Genomic DNA, 21,399 nt, shown 5'->3' on the forward strand with positions numbered 1-21,399 from the left:
TGGGCAGAGACGGGGGGGGTGGGGGTGGGGTGCGGGGATGGGACTAGCCACTCATAGGACCCCAGTCCTGGTAGAGCTCAAGCCAGGAGAGAGTCCGGTAAGGATCAAACAATACCCCATGTCTCAGGAGGCCCGGAAGGGGATCCAGCCACCCATCCGGAGACTACGAAGCCTAGGGGTACTAGTTCCTTGACAGTCTGCCTGGAACACCCCCTTACTGCTGGTCAAAAAGCCTCACACAAATGACTACCGACCGGTACAAGACCTCCAGGAAGTAAATAAGAGGGTCGCGGACATACACCCAACTGTTCCCAACCCATATACTCTCTTGAGCTCCTTGGCGCCCTCCAGGGTCTGGTATACTGTACTAGATTTAAAGGACGCCTTCTTCAGTCTGCCGCTGGCACCCCAGAGCCAACCCTTGTTCGCCTTTGAGTGGCATGATCCGGAGGAGGGCTACAGTGGGCAACTCACCTGGACACGGCTACCTCAGGGATTCAAAAATTCACCCACCATCTTCGACGAGGCACTACACGAGGACCTGGGTGAGTACAGAAGGGAGCACCCTGGCCTCACCCTTCTACAGTACATAGATGACATCCTGATTGCTGCCGACATGGCCAAAGACTGTGAGCGAGGGACCCAGGACCTGCTGGCTACCCTGGGGGCCTTAGGGTACCGGGCATCCGCGAAGAAGGCTCAGAAATGCAGGGAGAGGGTAAGTTACCTGGGATATATCCTGGAGGGCGGACAGCGGCAGTTATCAGATGCCAGAAAAGAAACTGTCCTAAAGATCCCTACTCCCACCTCCCGAAGAGAAGTGAGGGAATTCCTGGGATCAGCCGGCTACTGCCGCCTCTGGGTTCCAGGTTTTGCTGAGATCGCCAGGCCCCTATATGAAGCTACCAAAGAGGGGAAAACATTTAAATGGGCTGAAAAAGAAGAAACTGCCTTTAATCAGTTAAAAAAGGCCCTCCTAAGTGCCCCAGCCCTGGGCCTACCAGACATTACGAAGCCCTTCCACCTCTTTGTAGACGAACATAAGGGAATAGCAAAAGGGGTTCTAACTCAAGCCTTAGGCCCCTGGAACTGCTCAGTGGCTTACCTGTCTATGAAACTAGACCCAGTGGCTGCCGGATGGCCGCCATGCCTAAGAATTATTGCAGCGACAGCACTCCTAGTCAAGGATGCAGACAAACTGACCCTAGGACAGGAGATCTGGATCACGACCCCACATGCCATTGAAGGGGTCCTGAAACAGCCTCCGGATAGATGGATGAGCAATACACGTATGACTCATTACCAGAGCCTCCTACTCAACCCTCCACGAGTGTGGTTCCACCCCAGTGCAGCCCTCAATCCTGCAACCCTGCTGCCCGACCCTGACCTAGGTGCTCCACTACATGACTGTGCGGGAATCCTGGAACAAGTACATGGATTCCGGAGGGACCTGAACGACCGGCCCCTCCCCGATGCCGAGGCTACTTGGTTCACTGATGGCAGCAGCTTTGTGCAGACGGACACAGGTATGCAGGTGCAGCGGTGGTCACTGAAACGGACACCGTATGGGCGGAGGCTCTACCCTCCGGAACGTCAGCCCAGCGAGCAGAGCTCATAGCCCTCACCAAGGCGCTGATGCTGGGAGCTGGAAAACGGCTTAACATCTACACAGACAGCCGTTATGCGTTTGCCACAGCTCATATTCATGTGGCAATTTATCAGGAGAGGGGGTTACTGATGGCAGAAGGACGGACTATAAAAAATAAGCAGGAGATACTTAACCTGCTTACGGCCTTATGGCTTCCTGCCAAGCTAGCCATTATCCACTGCCAAGGGCACCAAAAAGCTGATAACCCAGTAGCTAGAGGTAATCGAAAGGCTGACCAGGCAGCCAAGGCAGTAGCCCTTACTTCAGTCCCCACCATGACCATACAACTACCGGACCTGGGAGACCCAGTTTTACCAGACCAGCCCAAATACTCCCAGGAGGAGTTACAGCGGATCAAGAAACTCCCCATGGCCCAGGAGATAAAGGGATGGTGGTATACACCTAACAAGGAGCTCGTGCTGCCAGACCGGCTCGGAGTCTCAATATTAGAGCACATGCATCGGTCTACTCACATGGGGGACGAAAATTAAAAGACTTAATCCGACATGCCGGAATCAAGATTCACCAACAGGACACCAAAATAGAGCAAGTTGTATCTGCCTGCAAGACCTGCCAACTCGCCAACGCGAGAGCCACATCAAATAAAAAAGGAACCAGGCTCAGAGGCACCAGACCGGGAGCCCGATGGGAAGTCGACTTCACTGAAGTCAAACCAGGAAAGTATGGTTTTAAATATCTTTTAGTATTTAGAGACACCTTCTCTGGCTGGGTGGAGGCATACCCAACCAAGCATGAAACGGCTCAGACGGTGGCTAAGAAGCTACTAGAAGACATCTTACCCAGGTATGGTTTTCCTGCCATGGTAGGATCAGACAATGGACCAGCTTTTATCTCTCAGGTAACACAGGCAGTAGCCAAGGCGGTGGGGGCAAACTGGAAATTACATTGTGTTTATAGGCCCCAGAGCTCAGGACAGGTAGAAAGAATGAATAGAACCCTAAAAGAGACCCTTACCAAATTAACCATGGAGACTGGCGGGGACTGGGTGACTCTCCTACCGTTCGCCCTTTACCGGGTTAGAAACACTCCTTACACTCTGGGTTTTACTCCCTACGAGATCATGTTTGGCAGGCCACCCCCTGTTATTCCCAGCCTTCGAGCTGAACTTATTGCTGAGTTTAAAGATCAAGAACTTTTTCTTTCCTTGAGCAGGCTCCAGAGGGCGCATGAGGACATTTGGCCGCGCCTCCGTGCCATCTATGAGGCTGGCCCGACCCCGACACCTCATCAGTACAGGCCGGGAGACTGGGTCTATGTCAAGAGGCACCACCAAGAGACCCTTGAGCCGCGCTGGAAGGGACCCTACATCGTGGTGTTGACAACCCCCATTGCTCTCAAAGTAGACGGCATCGTGACCTGGGTCCATCACACCCACGTTCAGCCAGTGGACCCCTCCTCAATCCGGAAGGACTTCGTCACTCGATGGTCCATCAGTCGGGACCAACACAACCCGCTCAAGCTCAAGCTGCAGCGCATTCAACCCACCTAATATTGGTAACTCTGTTAACTCTGCTTGTCATTGCTCATGCTGCCAGGAGTCCCCACGCCCCCCAAAACATCACCTGGCAGATCATAGACACCAGCTCGGAGACAATACTTAATCAGACCTCCCAGAGCCACCCCAGGGACACTTGCTTCCCAGAACTTTGCGTAAACCTCTAAACTCTGTTCCCCTTGTCACCATAAATGCAGCCGGTCCCATGATTGGGTCCCTAAGCTACATGACAAGGGGGGAATGAAAGGGCGGGCCTACGCCGGCCGACTCCATCTTGTTCTGTGTCCTTCACCTTGACCACACCTCCTCCCCTTGAGTAACCCCCACCCCTCACCTGCCTAACAGGACTCGGACCCTTCCCCAGCCAATTGGCTGAGGCCATAGCCATTACCTCACCAACTGCCCCTAGGCCCCAATAAAACCTTTGTCCTTTTGAAACTCGCTCTCTCTCCCCGGTATATCACCACTGCTTTGGTGCAGGTAGGGGATTGAGCTCGGGCTAGCTCGAATAAAGGCTCTTTTGTTTTTACATCGTACTCGGCTCCCTGGTGGTATTTGGGGATCACGAATTCTGGGCATAACACTATATGAATTTTAAGATGGATTTTTCTTTGTTTGAAAGGTTATTTATTTATTTGAGAGAGAGAGAGACAGAGAGAGAGAGAGAGAGAGAGAGAGAGAATGCAGCAGAAGGGCAGAGGGAGAGAGGGAAAGAATCCCAAGTAGGCTCCATGCCATCAACACCGAGCCAAATGTGGAGCTCAAACCCAGGAATCATGAGATCATGACCTGAACCGAAATGAAGAGTCAGATGCTCAACTAGCTGAACCACCCAGGGGCCCCTAAGATGGATTTTTCTATTTCTGTAAAAATGTTAAGATTTTGACAAGGATTCCATTGACTCTGTAGATCACTTTGGATAGATGGTATTGATATCTTAACAATTTTACATCTTCCAATCCATGAACATAGGATGTCTTTCCAATTTATTTGTGTCTTCTTAAAAAAATATTTAGCAATGTTTTGTAGTTTTCAGTGTATGTTTTTCACCTCCTGGGTTAATTTTATTCCTAAATATTTTATTATTTTTCATGATATTGTAAATGGAATTGTTTTCTTAATTTCCTTTTGGAATTGTTAATTTTTATTTCATTTTTTAAATATATTTTTAAATTTTTCATTTATTTTTGAGAGAGAAAGTGAAACAGAGTATGAGTGGGGAAGGGGAGAGAGAGAGAGGTAGACAGAGAATCTGAAGCAGGCTCAAGGCTTGAGCTCTCAGCACAAAGCCTGACATGGGGCTCGAACTCATGAGCCATGAGATCATGACCTGAGCTGAAGTCAGATGCTTAAACTATTGAGCCACCCAGGCTCCCTATTGAATTGTCAATTTTTTAATGTATAGAAATGAAACAGATTTTTGCATGATCTATTTGTATACCACAACTTTGGTGAATTCATTTATTACTTCTAACAATTTTTTTAATCTTACTGTTCTCTACATATAAGATTATGTCACCTATGAACAGAGATACTTTTACTTTTTACTTTTCCCATTTGGTGCCTTTAGTTTACTTTCCTTTCTTAATTTCTTTGCCCAAACTTTCCAGCACTATGTTTTGTTTTTGTTTTTGTTTACTTTTATTTAAATTCAAGTTAGTTAACATATGGTGTAGTATTGGTTTCAGGGGTAGAATTTAGTGATTCATAACTTACATATAACACCAAGTGCTCATCTCAACAAGTGCCCTCCTTAATGCCCATCACCCATTTAACCCCATTCACTGCCCCTCCAGCAACCCTCAGTTTGTTCTCTGTATTTAAGAGTCTCTTATCATTTGCCTTCCTTTATGTTATCTTATTTTATTTTCCTTCCCTTCCTCTATGTTCATATTCTATTTCTTAAATTCCACATATGAATGAAATCATATGATATTTGTCTTTCTCTGACTGACTTATTTGGCTTAGCATAATACACTCTAGTTCCATCCACTCTATTGCAAATGGCAAGATTTCATTTTTTTGATTGCCAAGTAATATCCATAATATATACCACATCTACTTTATAAATTCATCAGTCGGTGGACATTTGTGTTGCAGGGAGTATGGCTGGAGTCACAAAAGATGAGTCTGCAAACAAAGTGCAGTTAAGTGAAGGTCCTCATACTGGAGTCGGAATGAGGTCCCAACTCCAGAAGGAATCTCCTTTTTATTATGATAATTGCTAAAGACTACGTGCATAAAGTCAGCTAAGCATGTGTTAATTAATCTAATGGTTTAGATTTTCAAGGTTGAGTTTTGAGTTAATTGGTTTCTACACCACTAGGAAGGGTCAGGTGTGAATGAGGATCCAGCCCTGGACAATATTAATGGCTCTAGGCTTCCTTATGAGTCACAGCTGGTTCAGCTATGTAACCATTTCTTAAGGCCTTGCACCTTCTCCAGGCCTTCCCTTTTGAAGTTTTTTCCTTTGATGCTTCTATTCTGCATTTCCCACAAATTTGGTCTCTTTCCATAGTTTGGTTATTGTTGATCGTGCTGCTATAGACATTGTGGTGCATGTGCCCCCTTCAAATGAGCATTTTTATATCCTTTGGTTAAATACCTAGTTGTGCAATTGCTGGGTCAGAGGGTAGTTCTATTTTTAATTTTTTGAGGAACTTTCACACTGTTTTCCAGAGTGGCTGCACCAGTTTGCATTCCCACTAAAAGTGCAAAAGTGTCCCCCTTTATCTGCATCCTCACCAACATGTGTTGTTTCCCGAGTTGTTAATTTTAGCCATTCTGAGAGATGTGAGCATCTCTTCACTTTCAAGTGTTAGCAGAAAAGCTTATTGTTTTCACCACGGATTACACTTTTAACTGGGCTTTCTATACATGGCCATTATTAGATATATTCTGTCTATTCCTAGTTTGTTGAATTTTTTATGATGTAAAGTTATTGAATTTTGCAAATCTTTTTTCTACATCAATTGAGATAATCAAGTGGGGTTGTCCCCCTTACACTGTGTTAATGTGATGTACTGTATTGACTTTCTATATGTGTTAAATCATTGTTGCATTATACAAATAAATCCCATTGTCTATGGTATATAATCTAATTAATATGCTAATGAGTTCAGTTTGCTAGTACTTATTTGAAGTTTTTGCACTGATATTCATTATAAATATTGATCTGTAATTTCTTTTCTTGTAATGCCTTTTTCTGGCTTTGGTATTAGGGTAATGCTAGCATCACTGAGTAAGTTAGGAAGTATTCTATCCTTTTCAATTTTAGGGGAAGTATTTGAAAAAGATTGGTGTTAAGTCTTTTTTAAAAGTTTGGTAGAATTTGCCTGTGAAGCAATCTGGTCTTGGGCTTTTCTTTGTTGGAAAATTTTGTGTTGTTTTGTTTTGTGGGTTTTTTTTCTTGATTCAATCTGCTTACTATTTACAGATTCTTCACACATTTCATTTCTTCATATTCAGTTTTGATAGCTTGTATGTTTCTAGGAATTTTCCATTTCAATTAGGTTATCCAATTTGTTGACATATAATTGTTCATAATTCTGTTATCCCTTTTATTTCTGTGAATTGGCAGTAACATCTACATTTTCATTTCTGATTTTGTTGAGTCTTCTTTCTTTATTAGTCTACATAGCTAAAGATTTGTCCATTTTGTTGATCATTTTGAAGAAATTAACTCATCATATCAATTAATTTGGTACCTATTATTTTTCTATTCTCTATTTTATTCATCTCAGCTCCAATTTTTATTATTTCTTTCTTTCTAACTTTGAATTTAGTTTGTTCTTATTTTTTCTAGTTCTTTAAGGTATAAAGTTAGGTTGTTGATTTAGTATCTTTTCTTCCTTTTTTAATGTAAGCCATAAGTATCCCTCTTAACACTGTTTTTTTTTTTTTTTTGTGTCCCAATAGTTTTGTTATGTTGTCTTTTAATTTTCATTTGTCTCAAGGTATTTTCTCTTTTCCCTTCTGACTTCTTCTTTGATCCACTAGTTTTTAAGGGTGTGTGATTCTATTTCCACATATTTATAAATCTTCATTTTTCCTTCTGTTACTTTAGTTTCATTCCATTGTGGTTGCAGAACATACTTTGTATCTTTGCCTTTTCAAATCCATTGAGACTTGTTTTGAGGACTAACATATGGTCTATCCTGAAGAATGTTCCATTTATACTTTAAAAATTGTATTCTGTTGTTGTTTGATGGATGTTCTGTGTATGTATGTTGGTCCAGTTGGTTTGTAGTGTTGCTTGGGCCTTATATTTTCTTTTTATTTTAACTTTATTTAATTACTTTGAGGAAGAGGGAGAGAATCCCAAGCAGGCTCCGTGCTGCCAGCACAGAACTGGATGTGAGGCTCAAACTCACAAACCACAAGACCATGACCTGAGCCAAAATCAAGAGTTGAAATTTTAACCTAATGAGCCAGCAAGGAGCGCCTGGGCCCTCTATTTTCTTATTGATCTTCTCTCTGGTTGTTCTATCCATTATTGAAAGTGAAATGCTCAAGTTTTCTACTGTTTTTGTAGAGCTGTCCATATCTCTTTTCCATTTATGTCAATATTTGCTTCATATATTTTTGTCATTTGGTGTTTAATGCATCTATGTTTAAAATTGTTTTATGTTCTTGACACATTGACACTTTGTCATTACATAGTGTCTTTCTTTGCTCCCTATCACTTTTTGTATTAACGTCTATTTTATCTGATATTGGAATAACCACCCCGGCTCTCCTTTGGTTACTATTTGCCTGGAATATCTTTCTCCATTAATTTTACTTTTGACTTATGCATGTCATTAGATCTAAAATGAGTCTCTTGTTAAAGGTGGATACTGTTTTTTAATCCATTCTGATGATCTATGATTTGAGTGTTTAATCCATTTATATTTAAAGTAATTTACTGATAGGGAAGGGCTTACTTTGCTATTTTTTGCTTTTCTGTATGTTTTATAGCTTTTTGTCCCTCATTTCCTCCATCACTGTCTTCATTTGTGTTTAGATGATTTTTTTTGTTGTTACATATTTTGATTCCCTTCTCATTTCCTTTTGTGTATATTGTTTATTTGTGCCTATTATGGGGAATACATATAGCATTCTGAGGTTATAACAATGTCATATAAACTGAAAATAAATTTCAATCACATATAAAAACTCTACTCTTGCACATGGAACATTCTCCAAGACAGATCACATACTGGGTCACAAAACAGCCCTTCATAAGTATACACGAATTCAAATCATACCATGCATACTTCAGCCCACAATGCTATGAAGCTTGAAATCAACCACAGGAAAAAGTCTGGAAAACCTCCAAAAGCATGGAGGTTAAAGAACACCCTACTAAAGAAAGAGTGGGTAAACCAGGCAATTAGAGAAGAAATTAAAAAATGTATGGAAACAAATGAAAATGAAAAGACCACAATCCAAATGCTTTGGGATGCAGCGAAGGCAGTCCTGAGAGGAAAATACATTGCAATCCAGGCCTATCTCAAGAAACAAGAAAAATCCCAAATACAAAATCTAACAGCACACCTAAAGGAAATAGAAGCAGAACAACAAAGACAGCCTAAACCCAGCAGAAGAAGAGAAATAATAAAGATCAGAGCAGAAATAAACAATATAGAATCTAAAAAAAACTGTAGAGCAGATCAACAAAACCAAGAGTTGTTTTTTTGAAAAAATCAACAAAACTGATAAACCTATAGCCAGGCTTCTCAAAAAGAAAAGGGAGATGACCCAAATAGATAAAATCATGAATGAAAATGGAATTATTACAACCAATCCCTCAGAGATACAAGCAATTATCAGGGGAATACTATGAAAAATTATATGCCAACAAACTGGACAACCTGGAAGTAATGGACAAATTCCGAAACACCCACACGCCTCCAAAACTCAATCAGGAGGAAACAGAAAGCTTGAACAGACCCATAACCAGTGAAGAAATTGAATCAGTTATCAAAAATCTCCCAACAAATAAGAGTCCAGGACCAGGGGCGCCTGGGTGGCTCAGTCGGTTAAGCGGCCGACTTCAGCTCAGGTCGTGATCTCGCGGTCCGTGAGTTCGAGCCCCGCGTCAGGCTCTGTGCTGACCGCTCAGAGCCTGGAGCCCGTTTCAGATTCTGTGTCTCCCTCTCTCTGACCCTCCCCCATTCATGCTCTGTCTCTCCCTGTCTCAAAAATAAATAAAACGTTAAAAAAAATTAAAAAAAAAAAAAAGAGTCCAGGACCAGATGGCTTCCCAGGAGAGTTCTACCAGACGTTTAAAGCAGAGATAATACCTATCCTTCTCAAGCTATTCCAAGAAATAGAAAGGGAAGGAAAACTTCTAGACTCATTCTATGAAGCCAGTATTACTTTGATTCCTAAACCGGACAGAGACCCAGTAAAAAAAGAGAACTACAGGCCAATATCCCTGATGAATATGGATGCAAAAATTCTCAATAAGATACTAGCAAATCGAATTCAACAGCATATAAAAAGAATTATTCACCATGATCAAGTGAGATTCATTCCGGGGATGCAGGGCTGGTTCAACATTCGCAAATCAATCAACGTGATACATCACGTTAATAAAAGAAAAGATAAGAAGCATATGATCCTGGCAATCGATGCAGAAAAGGCATTTGACAAAATTCAGCAACTTTTTAAATAAAAACCCTCGAGAAAGTCGGGATGGAAGGGACATATTTAAAGATCATAAAGCCATTTATGAAAAGCCCACAGCTAACATCATCCTCAATGGAGAAAAACTGAGAGCTTTTTCCCTGAGATCAGGAACACGACAAGGATGTCCACTCTCACCGCTGTTGTTTAACATAGTGTTGGAAGTTCTAGCATCAGCAATCAGACAACAAAAGGAAATCAAAGGCATCCAAATTGGCAAAGTTGAAGTCAAGCTTTCACTTTTTGCAGATGACATGATATTATACATGGAAAATCCGATAGACTCCACCAAAAGTCTGCTAGAACTGATACATGAATTCAGCAAAGTTGCAGGATACAAAATCAATGTACAGAAATCAGTTGCATTCTTCTACACTAATAATGAAGCAACAGAAAGACAAATAAAGAAACTGATCCCATTCACAATTGCACCAAGAAGCATAAAATACGTAGGGATAAATCTAACCAAAGATGTAAAAGATCTGTATGCTGAAAACTATAGAAAGCTTATGAAGGAAATTGAAGAAGACATAAAGAATGGAAAAGCATTCTATGCTCATGAATTGGAAGAGTAAATATTGTCAAAATGTCAATACTACCCAAAGCTATCTACACATTCAATGCAATCCCAATCAAAATTGCACCAGCATTTTCTCGAAACTAGAACAAGCAATCCTAAAATTCATATGGAACCACAAAAGGCCCCGAATAGCCAAAGTAATTTTGAAGAAGACCAAAGCAGGAGGCATCACAATCCCAGACGTTAGCCTCTACTACAAAGCTGTAATCATCAAGACAGCATGGTATTGGCACAAAAACAGACACATAGACCAATGGAATAGAATAGAAACCCCAGAACTAGACCCACAAACGTATGGCCAACTAATCTTTGACAAAGCAGGAAAGAACATCCAATGGAAAAAAGACAGTCTCTTTAACAAATGGCGCTGGGAGAACTGGGCAGCAACATGCAGAAGATTGATACTAGACCACTTTCTCACACCATTCACAAAAATAAACTCAAAATGGATAAAGGACCTGAATGTGAGACAGGAAACCATCAAAACCCTAGAGGAGAAAGCAGGAAAAGACCTCTCTGACCTCAGCCGTAGCAATTTCTTACTTGACACATCCCCAAAGGGAAGGGAATTAAAAGCAAAAATGAACTACTGGGACCTAATGAAGATAAAAAGCTTCTGCACAGCAAAAGAAACAACCAACAAAACTAAAAGGCAACCAATGGAATGGGAAAAGATATCTGCAAATGACATATCGGACAAAGGGCTAGTATCCAAAATCTATAAAGAACTCACCAAACTCCACACCCGGAAAACAAATAACCCAGTGAAGAAATGAGCAGAAAACAATAGACACTTCTCTAAAGAAGACATCCAGATGGCCAACAGGCACATGAAAAGATGCTCAACGTCCCTCCTCATCAGGGAAATACAAATCAAAAGCACACTCAGATACCACCTCACACCGGTCAGAGTGGCCAAAATGAACAAATCAGGAGACTAGAGATGCTGGAGAGGATGTGGAGAAATGGGAACCCCCTTGCACTGTTGGCACAAATGCAAACTGGTGCAGCCGCTCTCGAAAACAGTGTGGAGGTTCCTCAAAAATTTAAAAATAGGGGCGCCTGGGTGGCTCTGTCGGTTGAGCGTTCGACTTCGGCTCAGGTCATGATCTCGCGGTCCATGAGTTTGAGCCCCGCATCAGGCTCTGTGCTGACCGCTCAGAGCCTGGAGCCTGTTTCGGATTCTGTGTCTCCCTCTCTCTGACCCTCCCCCGTTCATGCTCTCTCTCTGTCTCAAAAATAAATAAACATAAAAAAAAATTAAAAATAGACCTACCCTGTGACCCAGCAATAGCACTCCTAGGAATTTACCCAAGGGATACAGGAGTACTGATGCATAGGGGCACTTGTACCCCAATGTTTATAGGAGCACTCTCAACAATAGCCAAATTATGGAAAGAGCCTAAGTGTCCATCAACTCATTCATGGATAAAGAAATTGTGGTTTAGATACACAATTGAGTACTACGTGGCAACGAGAAAGAATGAAATATGGCTCTTTGTAGCAACGTGGATGGAACTGGAGAGTGTGATGCTAAGTGAAATAAGCCATACAGAGAAAGACAGATACCATATTTTCACTCTTATGTAGATCCTGAGAAACTTAACAGAAACCCATGGGGGAGGGGAAGAAAAAAAAAAAGAAGTTAGAGTGGGAGAGAGCCAAAGCATAAGAGACTGTTAAAAACTGAGAACAAACTGAGGGTTGATGGGGGGTGGGAGGGAGGGGAGGGTGGGTGATGTGTATTGAGGAGGGCACCTTTTGGGATGAGCACTAGGTGTTGTATGGAAACCAATTTGACAATAAATTTCATATATTGAAAAAATAAAATAAAATAAAAACTCTACTCTTTACAGGTCTACCCCCCAACTTTATGTTACTAATGACACAAATTACATTTTTATATATTGTGTACCCATTAAAATATATTTATAATGAATTTTTGTGCATTCATCTTTTAACACCTGTCAAAAATAAAGAATGGAGTTACACATCAAAATTACAATCATACTTGTTTTTATATTTGCTCATGTAGTTACCTTTACTGGAGATCTTTATATTTTCACATGGCTTCAAATAACTCCTAACATCTTTTCTTTCCAACTTGAAGGAATCTCTTTGGCATTTCTTGTGAGAAGACTTAGTGGTAATAACCCACTCAGGTTTTGTTTGTTTGGGAATGTCTTAATTTCACCCTCACTTTTAAAGAAAAGTTTTACTAGATGTAGAATTCTCAGTTGACCATATTTTATTTTTCCTTTTCTTATTTATTTCATTTTATTATATTGTAAGCACTGAGCATGACATTTACCTTCTTAACAAATTTTGAAGTGTTCAGTAGAGTATTGATCACTATTTGTACAATGTTGTGCAGCAGATTCCTAGAATTTATATATCTTTGCTTAACTTGTAATTTTATGCCCATTGATTAGTAACTCCATTTCCACATGCCCCCAAATCCTGGCAAATATCATTCCACCCTTTGATTCTATCAATTTGACTATTTTAGATACCTCATATAAGTAGAATTATGAAGTCCCTGCCTTTCTATGTCTGACATATTTCACTTGATATAATGTCTTCCAGGTTTATGCATGCTGGTTCCATATTGTGAAATTTCCTTCTTACTTTTTAAGGCTGACTAATAAGCCATTGTATGTATATGCCGCATTTTCTTTATCCATTTATCTGTTCATGAACATTTAAGTTGTTCCCACATTTTGGCTATTGTAAATAGTGCTGCAATGAGCATGACAATGCAGATATCATTTTGAGTTCCTGATTTCAATTTTTTTGGGATAAATACCCAGAAGTGGGATTGCTGGATCATATGGTAATTATATTTTTAAGTTTTTGAGGAACGCCCATACTGCTTTTGTTGAGCAGTTTACCATGCACTGGTTATCAATACCAAAGTTGTAGGGTACACTGGACTGGTTGCAAATCCCAGAGGAGGACTATAAACACTTCTTCCATTGCATCATTGGTATCAGAGTTGCCAAGAAGAACACAACACAGCCAAGCACTGGATGAAACAATGCTCTACTTACATAGAAAAGAGAGCAAAAAGAACATCAATAGTGGGCATTAGTCAGTCCCCCATGGCCAACAGGTCTCTTCTAGAGGCCAATGCAGGGTAATTTGCCTACACATATCTCTTCTGTGCCCCAGTAAAAATACCTGTCACCTCTCCATGGAGGAGAGATATAATAGCGTGATTGTCCAGGTGTCACATGATGTACACATTTTAAGCAAAGACAAAACAGAATTCATTGAGCATAAAACGGGGAAAGGTACTCCCACACAAGATGATAAGCTTCGTGCGGGCTTTGTGGGAATGTTATCTCTTGGTAAGGAGGTGTTCCAAGGCCAAGTCAATTTGCATTTCCCTGATAATTAGTAATATTGAGCACTTTTTAATATATTTTCTGGCCATTTGTATGGCCATTTTTCTTGATTAATGTCTATACAAATCCTTAGTCCATTTTTAAAGTTTATTTATTGTGTGTGTGTGTGTGTGTGTGTGTGTGTGTGTGTGTGAGTGAGAGAGAGAGAGAGAGAGAGAGAGAGAGCAGGGGAGGGACAGAAAGACAGGGAGAGAGAGAATCTCAAGTAAGTTCCATTCGTCAGCAAAGAGCCCAATGTGGGGCTCGATCTCACAAACTGGAGATCATGGCCTAAATAGAGATAAAGAGTTGGACACTTAATAGACTGAGCCACCCAGGAACCCCATCCTTAGTCCATTTTAATAAGGTTATTAGGTTTTTGGCTTATAGAGTGTAGGAGTTACTTATAATTCTGGATACTAACTCCTGATCAGATATATGGTTTGCAAATATTTTCTCCCATTTCATAGGTTACCTTTTCACTCTTTGATTGTTTTTGTTGCTGTGCAGAAGCTTTTTAGTTTAATGCAAGTTAAAATTTGTTAATGTTTGGTTTTGTTACTATGATTTTCATGTTTTATGCAAGAAATCATTGCCATGACCAATGTATTGAAATATTTCCCTTATATATGCTAGGAATCTTACAGTTTGGGGTCTTATGTTTAAGTTTTTAAGCGATTTTTAGTTGATTTTTGTGTATGGTGTAAGATAAAGGTCCAACTTTATTCTTTTGCATGCAGATATTTAGTTTTTGCAGCACCAGTTTTTTTTGTAATTTTTTAATGTTTTTATTTATTTTTGAGAGAGAGAGAGAGAGAGAAAGACACTGTGAGCTGGGGAGGGTCAGAGAGAGAGGGAGACACAGAATCTGAAGCAGGCTCTAGGCAATGAGCTGTCAGCACAGAGCCCAATGCAGGGCTTGAACTCATGAGCTGTGAGATAATGACTTGAGCTGAAGTTGGATACTTAACCAACTGAGCAACCCAGGTGCCCCTGCAGCACCAGTTTTTAAAGAAATTCCCTTTTACCCATTGTGTATTCTTTGTACCATTGTTGAAGATCAGTAGACTGTGTAGGTGTAGATTTATTTCTAGACTCTATTATGTTCCATTGTAAACAACATGATCTTATATATGAGAAACCCCAAAGACTCCATAAGAAAACCTTTTAGAATAATAAATGAATTCAATAAAGTTGCAGTACACAGAATCAACATAAAATATCAGTTGTGTTCCTATATACTAACAATAAACTATCTGAAAGGGAAATTATATAACAATTTTATTTACAATAGCACTAGAAAGAATAAAATACTTAGGGATAAACTTAAGTAAGGAGGTGAAAGACCTGTATACTGAAAACTATAAAACATTGAAGAAAGAAATTAAAGCAGACACAAATAAATGAAAAAAGACATCCCATGTTCATAAATTTAAATTGTTATAATATCGTTATAATGTCCCTACTACCCAAAGTTATGTACAGTTTCAATGCAATCCCTATTAAAATCCCAATGATACAGTTTACGTAAATAGAATAAAAAACAATTCTACAATTCATATGGAACCATAAAAGGCCACAAAAATCCAAGTTAATGTTGAAAAATAAGTAAGCTGGAGGCATCACACTTACTGATTTAAAATACATTACAAAGCTATGGTAGTTTTGTTTTCTTTCAACAATTTAAATATATCCTCCAACTGTCTTCTTGTCTGTTAGGTTTCTGCTGAGACTCTATTGGTAATCTCATTGAGCATCTCTTGTACATGGTGAGTCACCCTTCTCTTGGTGCTTTCAAGATTCTCTCTTTGGCTTTGGCTTTCAAAGTTTGACTATAATGCATATGGTGTGCATTTCCTTCAAGTTCATTGAGCTTTTTGGATTTGTACATCTATATTTTTCCTCAAATTTGGGAAGTTTTCAGCTATTATTTCTTTGAAAAATCTCTGTGCTACTTTCTCTTCTTCTGCAACTCCTATGATGTGCACATTGGTCTGCTGGATGGTTTCTCATAAGTCTCTTAGGCTTTGTTCACTTTTTATTTATTTATTTACTTTTGTTCCTCAAACTCAATAATTTCAGATGATGTGTTTTCAACCTCATTCATTCTTTTTCTCTGTCTGTTCAAATGTTTTGCTCAACTCCTATAGTGAATTTTTCAATTCACTTATTGTATTTTTTAGCTCCAGTCTCTACTTGGATTATTTTTGTTATTCTATTTTTCATTTTTTTATTTTGTGTATATATTGTTTTCATGTGCTCCATTAGTACTTTATGCATTTTTAAAAGCTCTTTGAGCATTTAGAACAGTTGTTTTAATTTTTTTCATTTGTAATTTAGTGTCTGCCACTATATTTTCTTCCTTTAAGTGGGCCGTGTTTTCCTGTTTCTTTTTGTGCCTTGTGATTTGTATTGGATATTGGTTCTTTGAATGAACATCCTATACTCCCAGTCTTTACAGACTGTTTTTGTGATGAGCAAGACACTCATTAATTAGCAGATCATATTCTTTTTTCCTTCTTATATTTCTTTAATGCTTTATTGTGGCCTAACATATGATCTATCTTGATGAATATTCCACATGTACTTGAGAAAAATGTGTATTTTGCTATTGTTGAATGGAGTAATCTATAAATGTCTGTTACATTAATTTGGTCTATAGTATTGTTCAAGTCTCCTATTTTCTTAGCAGGTTGTATTCAGAACCTTGGATTCAGCCTGAGGTGAAGGCCTAAAGATTTCTCAGTTTTTCTGGCTATGCATTTTGTATGGGCCTGTGCATGTGATTTCTTTTATTTATTTATTTATTTTTTTGGTGTAGTTGACACACAATGTTACATTAGTTTTAGGTATACAACATGGTGACTCCTCTATATGTTATGCTATGCTTATCACAAGTATAGCTACCATCTGTCACCATACAACACTATTACAAAATCATTGACTATATTCCCTGTGCTGTGCATGTGCTTTTTGAAATTCTCCCATATACATGACTGCTTTTAAATGTCTTAATTTCCCAGACTCTCATCCCAGCCACTTCTTGGGGACTTAGATATTCTACTTATTTCTCTATCTGTAATATCTTGCCTCAAATATCTGCATGTCTATACTCCTTCTGCAGGTTTCATGAACAGCACCTGCTGCTTCCCATGACTTTTTTCAACCTGAAATCTGAGCTATGCCACTTCCCCACATCTGAGCTCAGAACTAGGTGAAATGCAGACCAGTCCCTTAGCCCCCAGACAGGTTAGAATTTGCAAATAAAATTTGTTCTTTTCTTTGTGATTCAAGGGAGGGAATTGAGATTTGTGCTTCTACTCTGACTGTGTGCTATTGTTTCAGGAAAGAGGTGGAGAAAGGATGAGTGAAAATGCCATGAAATTTCCTATGATTTGAATTGTGGATTTTTCTTAAGTGGGCATTCACTTGATTGTTGTAGACCTTTGACTGTTTTTCAGGAGTACTATAAAGTAATTATAATCGTTCTATAGTTGTTATTTTAAATGTGTCCATAAGTGATCAAGGCCTTGAGCTTCCTAATCTGTCATCCTCTTGATGTGACACCAAGTTTTTTATAGTTCATTCCTTTTTATTGCCAAGTAATATTTCATTATATAGCTGTACCATTATTTGTTTATCCATTCACCTGATAATAGACATTTGGGTTATTTCCAGTTTTGGACTATTATAAATAAAGTTGTCATGATGATTTATATACAAATGTTTTTTATACACATATGCTTTTATTTCCCTTGCATAAATACCTTGAAGTGGAATGACTAGATTATACGAAAGGTATATGTTTAACATTTTAAGAAACTGTTAAAAATTGTTTTTCAACAGTGGATTTATCATTTTACATTCCCAGAAGCAATGTATGAGAGTTCTAGTTTCTTAATCTCCTCACCATTTGGTCATTTAAAAAAAAATTAGCCATTCAAATAACTGCATACTAGTGTCTCATTGTGGCTTTGATTTATATTTCTCTAATGAACAATTATGTTAAACATTGTTTCCTGTGATTTTTGGTTATCTGTATTTCTTCTTGGTGGTGTGTGTATTTAAATATTTACCCCATTTCCAGGGAAGGAGGGTATTTTCTTATTATTGAGGTTTTTTTTTTTAATTTTCTTTTCTTTTCTTTCTTTCTTTCTTTCTTTCTTTCTTTCTTTCTTTCTTTCTTTCATCTTATTTATTCTCAAGTTAGTTAACACACAGTGTAGTCTTGGCTTCAGGAGTCGAATACAATGATTCATCACTTACATATAATACCCAGTGCTCATCCCAATAAGTGACCACCTCAATGCCCATCACCCATTTTCCTCAATGCCCAACCCCCATCAACCCTCAGTTTGCTCTCTATATTTAAGAGTCTCTTATTGTTTGCCTCCCTCTCTTTTTTTATCTTATTTTTCCTACCCTTCCCTATGATCATCTGCTGAGTTTCTCAAATTCCACATATGAGTGAAATCATGTGATATCTTTCTCTGACTGACTTATTTCACCAGTTCTACATACGTTGTTGCAAATGGCAAGATTTCATTCTTTTTCTTTGCTGAGTTCCGTTATATATATATATATATATATATATATATATATATATATATACATACACACCACCTCTTCTTAATCCATTCATCAGTTGATGGGCATTTGGGCTCTTTCCATAATTTGGCTATTGTTGCAATTGCTGGGTAATAGGGTAATTCTATTTTTAATTTTTTGAGGAACCTCCACGCTGTTTTCCAGAGTAGCTGCACCAGTGCGCATTCCCACCAACAGTGCAAGAGGGTTCCCCTTCTCCACATCCTCACAAATATCTGTTGTTTTCTGAATTGTTAATTTTAGCCACTCTGACTGGTGTGAGGTGGTATCTCAATGTGGTTTTGATTTGTATTTTCCTGATGATGAGCGATGTTGAGCATCTTTTCATGTGTCTGTTTGCCATCTGGATGTCTTCTTTGGAAAAGTGTCTATTCATGTTTCTGCCCATTTCTTCACTGGATTATTTGTTTTTTGAGTGTTGAGTTTGATAAATTCTTAATAGATTATTGATACTGTCTTATTATCTGATATATCATTTGCAAATATCTTTTCCCATTCTGTCAGTTGCCTTTTAGTTTCGTTGGTTGTTTTCTTTGCTGTTCAGAAGCTTTTTATCTTGATGAGATCCCAATAGTTCATTTTTGCTTTTATTTCCCTTGCTTTCAGACATATGTCAAGTAAGAAGTTGCTGCGGCTGAGGTCAAAGAGGTTGCTTCCTGTTTTCTTCTGTAGAATTTTGATGGTTTCCTGTTTTGCATTTAGATCTTTCATCCATTTTGAATTTATTTTTGTGGAAGGTGTAAGAAAGCATCCAGTTTCATTCTTCTGCATGGTGTTGTCCAGTCCTCCCAGCACCATTTGCTAAAAAAAGTTTTTAGCAAAACTTTTTTCCACTGGATTCTCTTTCCTGGTTTGTTGAAGATTAGTTGTCCATATATTTGTGGATCCATTTCTGGGTTCTCTATTCTATTCCATGGATCTATGTGTCTGTGTTTGTGCCAATACCATACTGTATTGATTATTGTAATACAGGCTAAAGTCTGGGATTGTGATGCTTCCAGCTTTGATTTTCTTTTTCAACATTACTTTGGCTCTCTGGGGTTTTTTGAAGTTCCATACAAATTTTAGGATTGTTTGTTCTAGCTCTGTAAAGAATTACTGTGTTCTTTTGATAGAGATTGCATTGAATGTTTAGAGTGCTTTTGGTAGTATTGACATTTTAACAATATTTGTTCTTCCAATCCATGAACATGGAATGTTTTTACATTTCTTTGTTTCTTCTTTAACTTCTTTCATAAGCTTTCTATAGTTTTCAGCATATCGATCTCTTACCTCTTTGGTTAGGTTTATTCCTAGGTATTTTATGTTTTTTGATGCAATTATAAATCTTATTATTGAGTTTTAAGAGTTATTTCTTAAATATTCTGAATATAAGTGCTGTATTATATATATGTATTATGGGGCTTTTATTCCAGTTTATGGCATGTCTTTTTATTTTCTTAACAATGACTTTCACAGAGAAAAAAAATTACATTTGATGAGGTCTAATTTATCAATTTCTTTTTCTATAGATTGGTCTTTTGGTGTCATATCTAACAAAATATTTTTCTAACACAAGGCCACAAAGATAGTCTCCCTGTGTTTCTCCTGGAAGTTTTAGATATTTAGATTTGATCCACTTTGTGTTAATTTTTGTGTATCATGTGAAGTAAAAATTGAATTTATTTTCTTTCTTTTCTTCTTTAAAATTTCCAGCATCATTTGTTGAAACACTATCATTTCTGCAATGAATAATACTTACACACTTGTCGAAAATCAGTTGTCCTTATACATATGGGTCATACCTGCTATTTTTTTTAAGATAACAGAGAATGTGTGATTCACATTTTTGGCTCCTGCATAATTTTTGTATTCATATAAATATTCATGAGTCTGGTTCTGGGATGCATTAAATTACTTGGGAACAGGTTTATCCTTTTTAAGTCTCGCTTTTAAGTTTTACTCAGTGGAACCCTACATTTATTTAGTCTAGGACTAATTATTACCTTCTACTGATGTAAACCCTTCTGATAACTCTCCATGAGTTTTGAGGTTTTGGCTGGGGGATTGGGACTGTTTGTGGCCCTGTGTGAGTGCCAAACACTCTAATACTTTCAGGTTGTTCTTCCTTAAACTTGAGGATTTCTTTCACACACAGGAGTTTATCAGTGCTCTAATGAATTCCCATGGGGGTCCTTTAGCTCTCTGGAGTTCTCAATGTATCTCTCCTTTCTGTCTCCGAATTCTAGATACCTTGATCTCCCAACACTTCCAGCTCCATCTCCCCAACTCTGGGAGTCTGCTTAGCTTTGTCTGGATTACCCCTCTCTATATGTGGACCACACTTTGAATAGCAAGATAGTAAAGTAAATTTTAAAAATACTGATCTGTGGGGAAATAGGTTCAAGAATTCCTTATACTTACGTAAATGGGTTAAGAAAACATAGGGAGGAAAGCTGCCACCCTGGAGCAAAAGTCCCCAAGGTTAGTTAGCGAGATATTATAATGGAATCACGAGTAACTTTTTATATCACCTGCAGAAAATTACTTTCCATCTGGCGATCACAAACTCCACTTGACCCTGGACACGTTGCTTCTTACACACAAGTTAATGATTACTATCTGATTGTTTTCTTCACGTTCACCACGTGTGTATGATCTTGAGTGCTTAATAAATATGGAGATGAAACCTCTGTTTGGGACTTTTGTCTTCTCCCAGACATCCTCTCTCATATTCAATTCTGCATCTGCTCTCTTGCTGGACAAGAGAGAACTCCAGACTCATAGTCTGTGACACAGATCAATGCCAGTTTTTGACCCACAGCTAGAAATTCTGTTTGGAATGTTTTAGAAATGAAGGAATAAGAGTGTGGCCTCTGCCATGACTCACACTGGACATAGGAACTTCTTTAAAGTCATCCTATAAGAGGAAACATTGACTGATTTGCTATTCACCTCCACTACACAAACCTCCTGACAAAAAAAGGCTTAGCCCAGCCCTTAGCTCAAC

The 21,399-nt window shown here is 38.8% G+C and overlaps 2 protein-coding genes across 2 annotated transcripts in view; both read left to right on the forward strand.

The window, feature by feature from the left end:
• LOC125931863 (uncharacterized) overlaps positions 1 to 6,515 on the forward strand; it is a 9,717-nt gene extending 3,202 nt beyond the window's left edge. The window contains 3 exon segments of the mRNA XM_049644128.1: positions 31 to 1,511; positions 1,514 to 2,125; positions 2,128 to 6,515. Coding sequence (XP_049500085.1) covers positions 31 to 1,511; positions 1,514 to 2,125; positions 2,128 to 3,158 — 3,124 coding nt within the window. The 3' untranslated portion in view covers positions 3,159 to 6,515.
• Positions 1 to 21,399, forward strand: part of LOC125931353 (nuclear RNA export factor 2-like) — a 328,062-nt gene that overhangs the window by 184,240 nt on the left and 122,423 nt on the right. The window lies entirely within an intron of this gene.

The sequence above is a fragment of the Panthera uncia genome, chromosome X (assembly GCF_023721935.1).
Source record: "Panthera uncia isolate 11264 chromosome X, Puncia_PCG_1.0, whole genome shotgun sequence".
NCBI classification, from domain to species: Eukaryota; Metazoa; Chordata; class Mammalia; order Carnivora; family Felidae; genus Panthera; species Panthera uncia.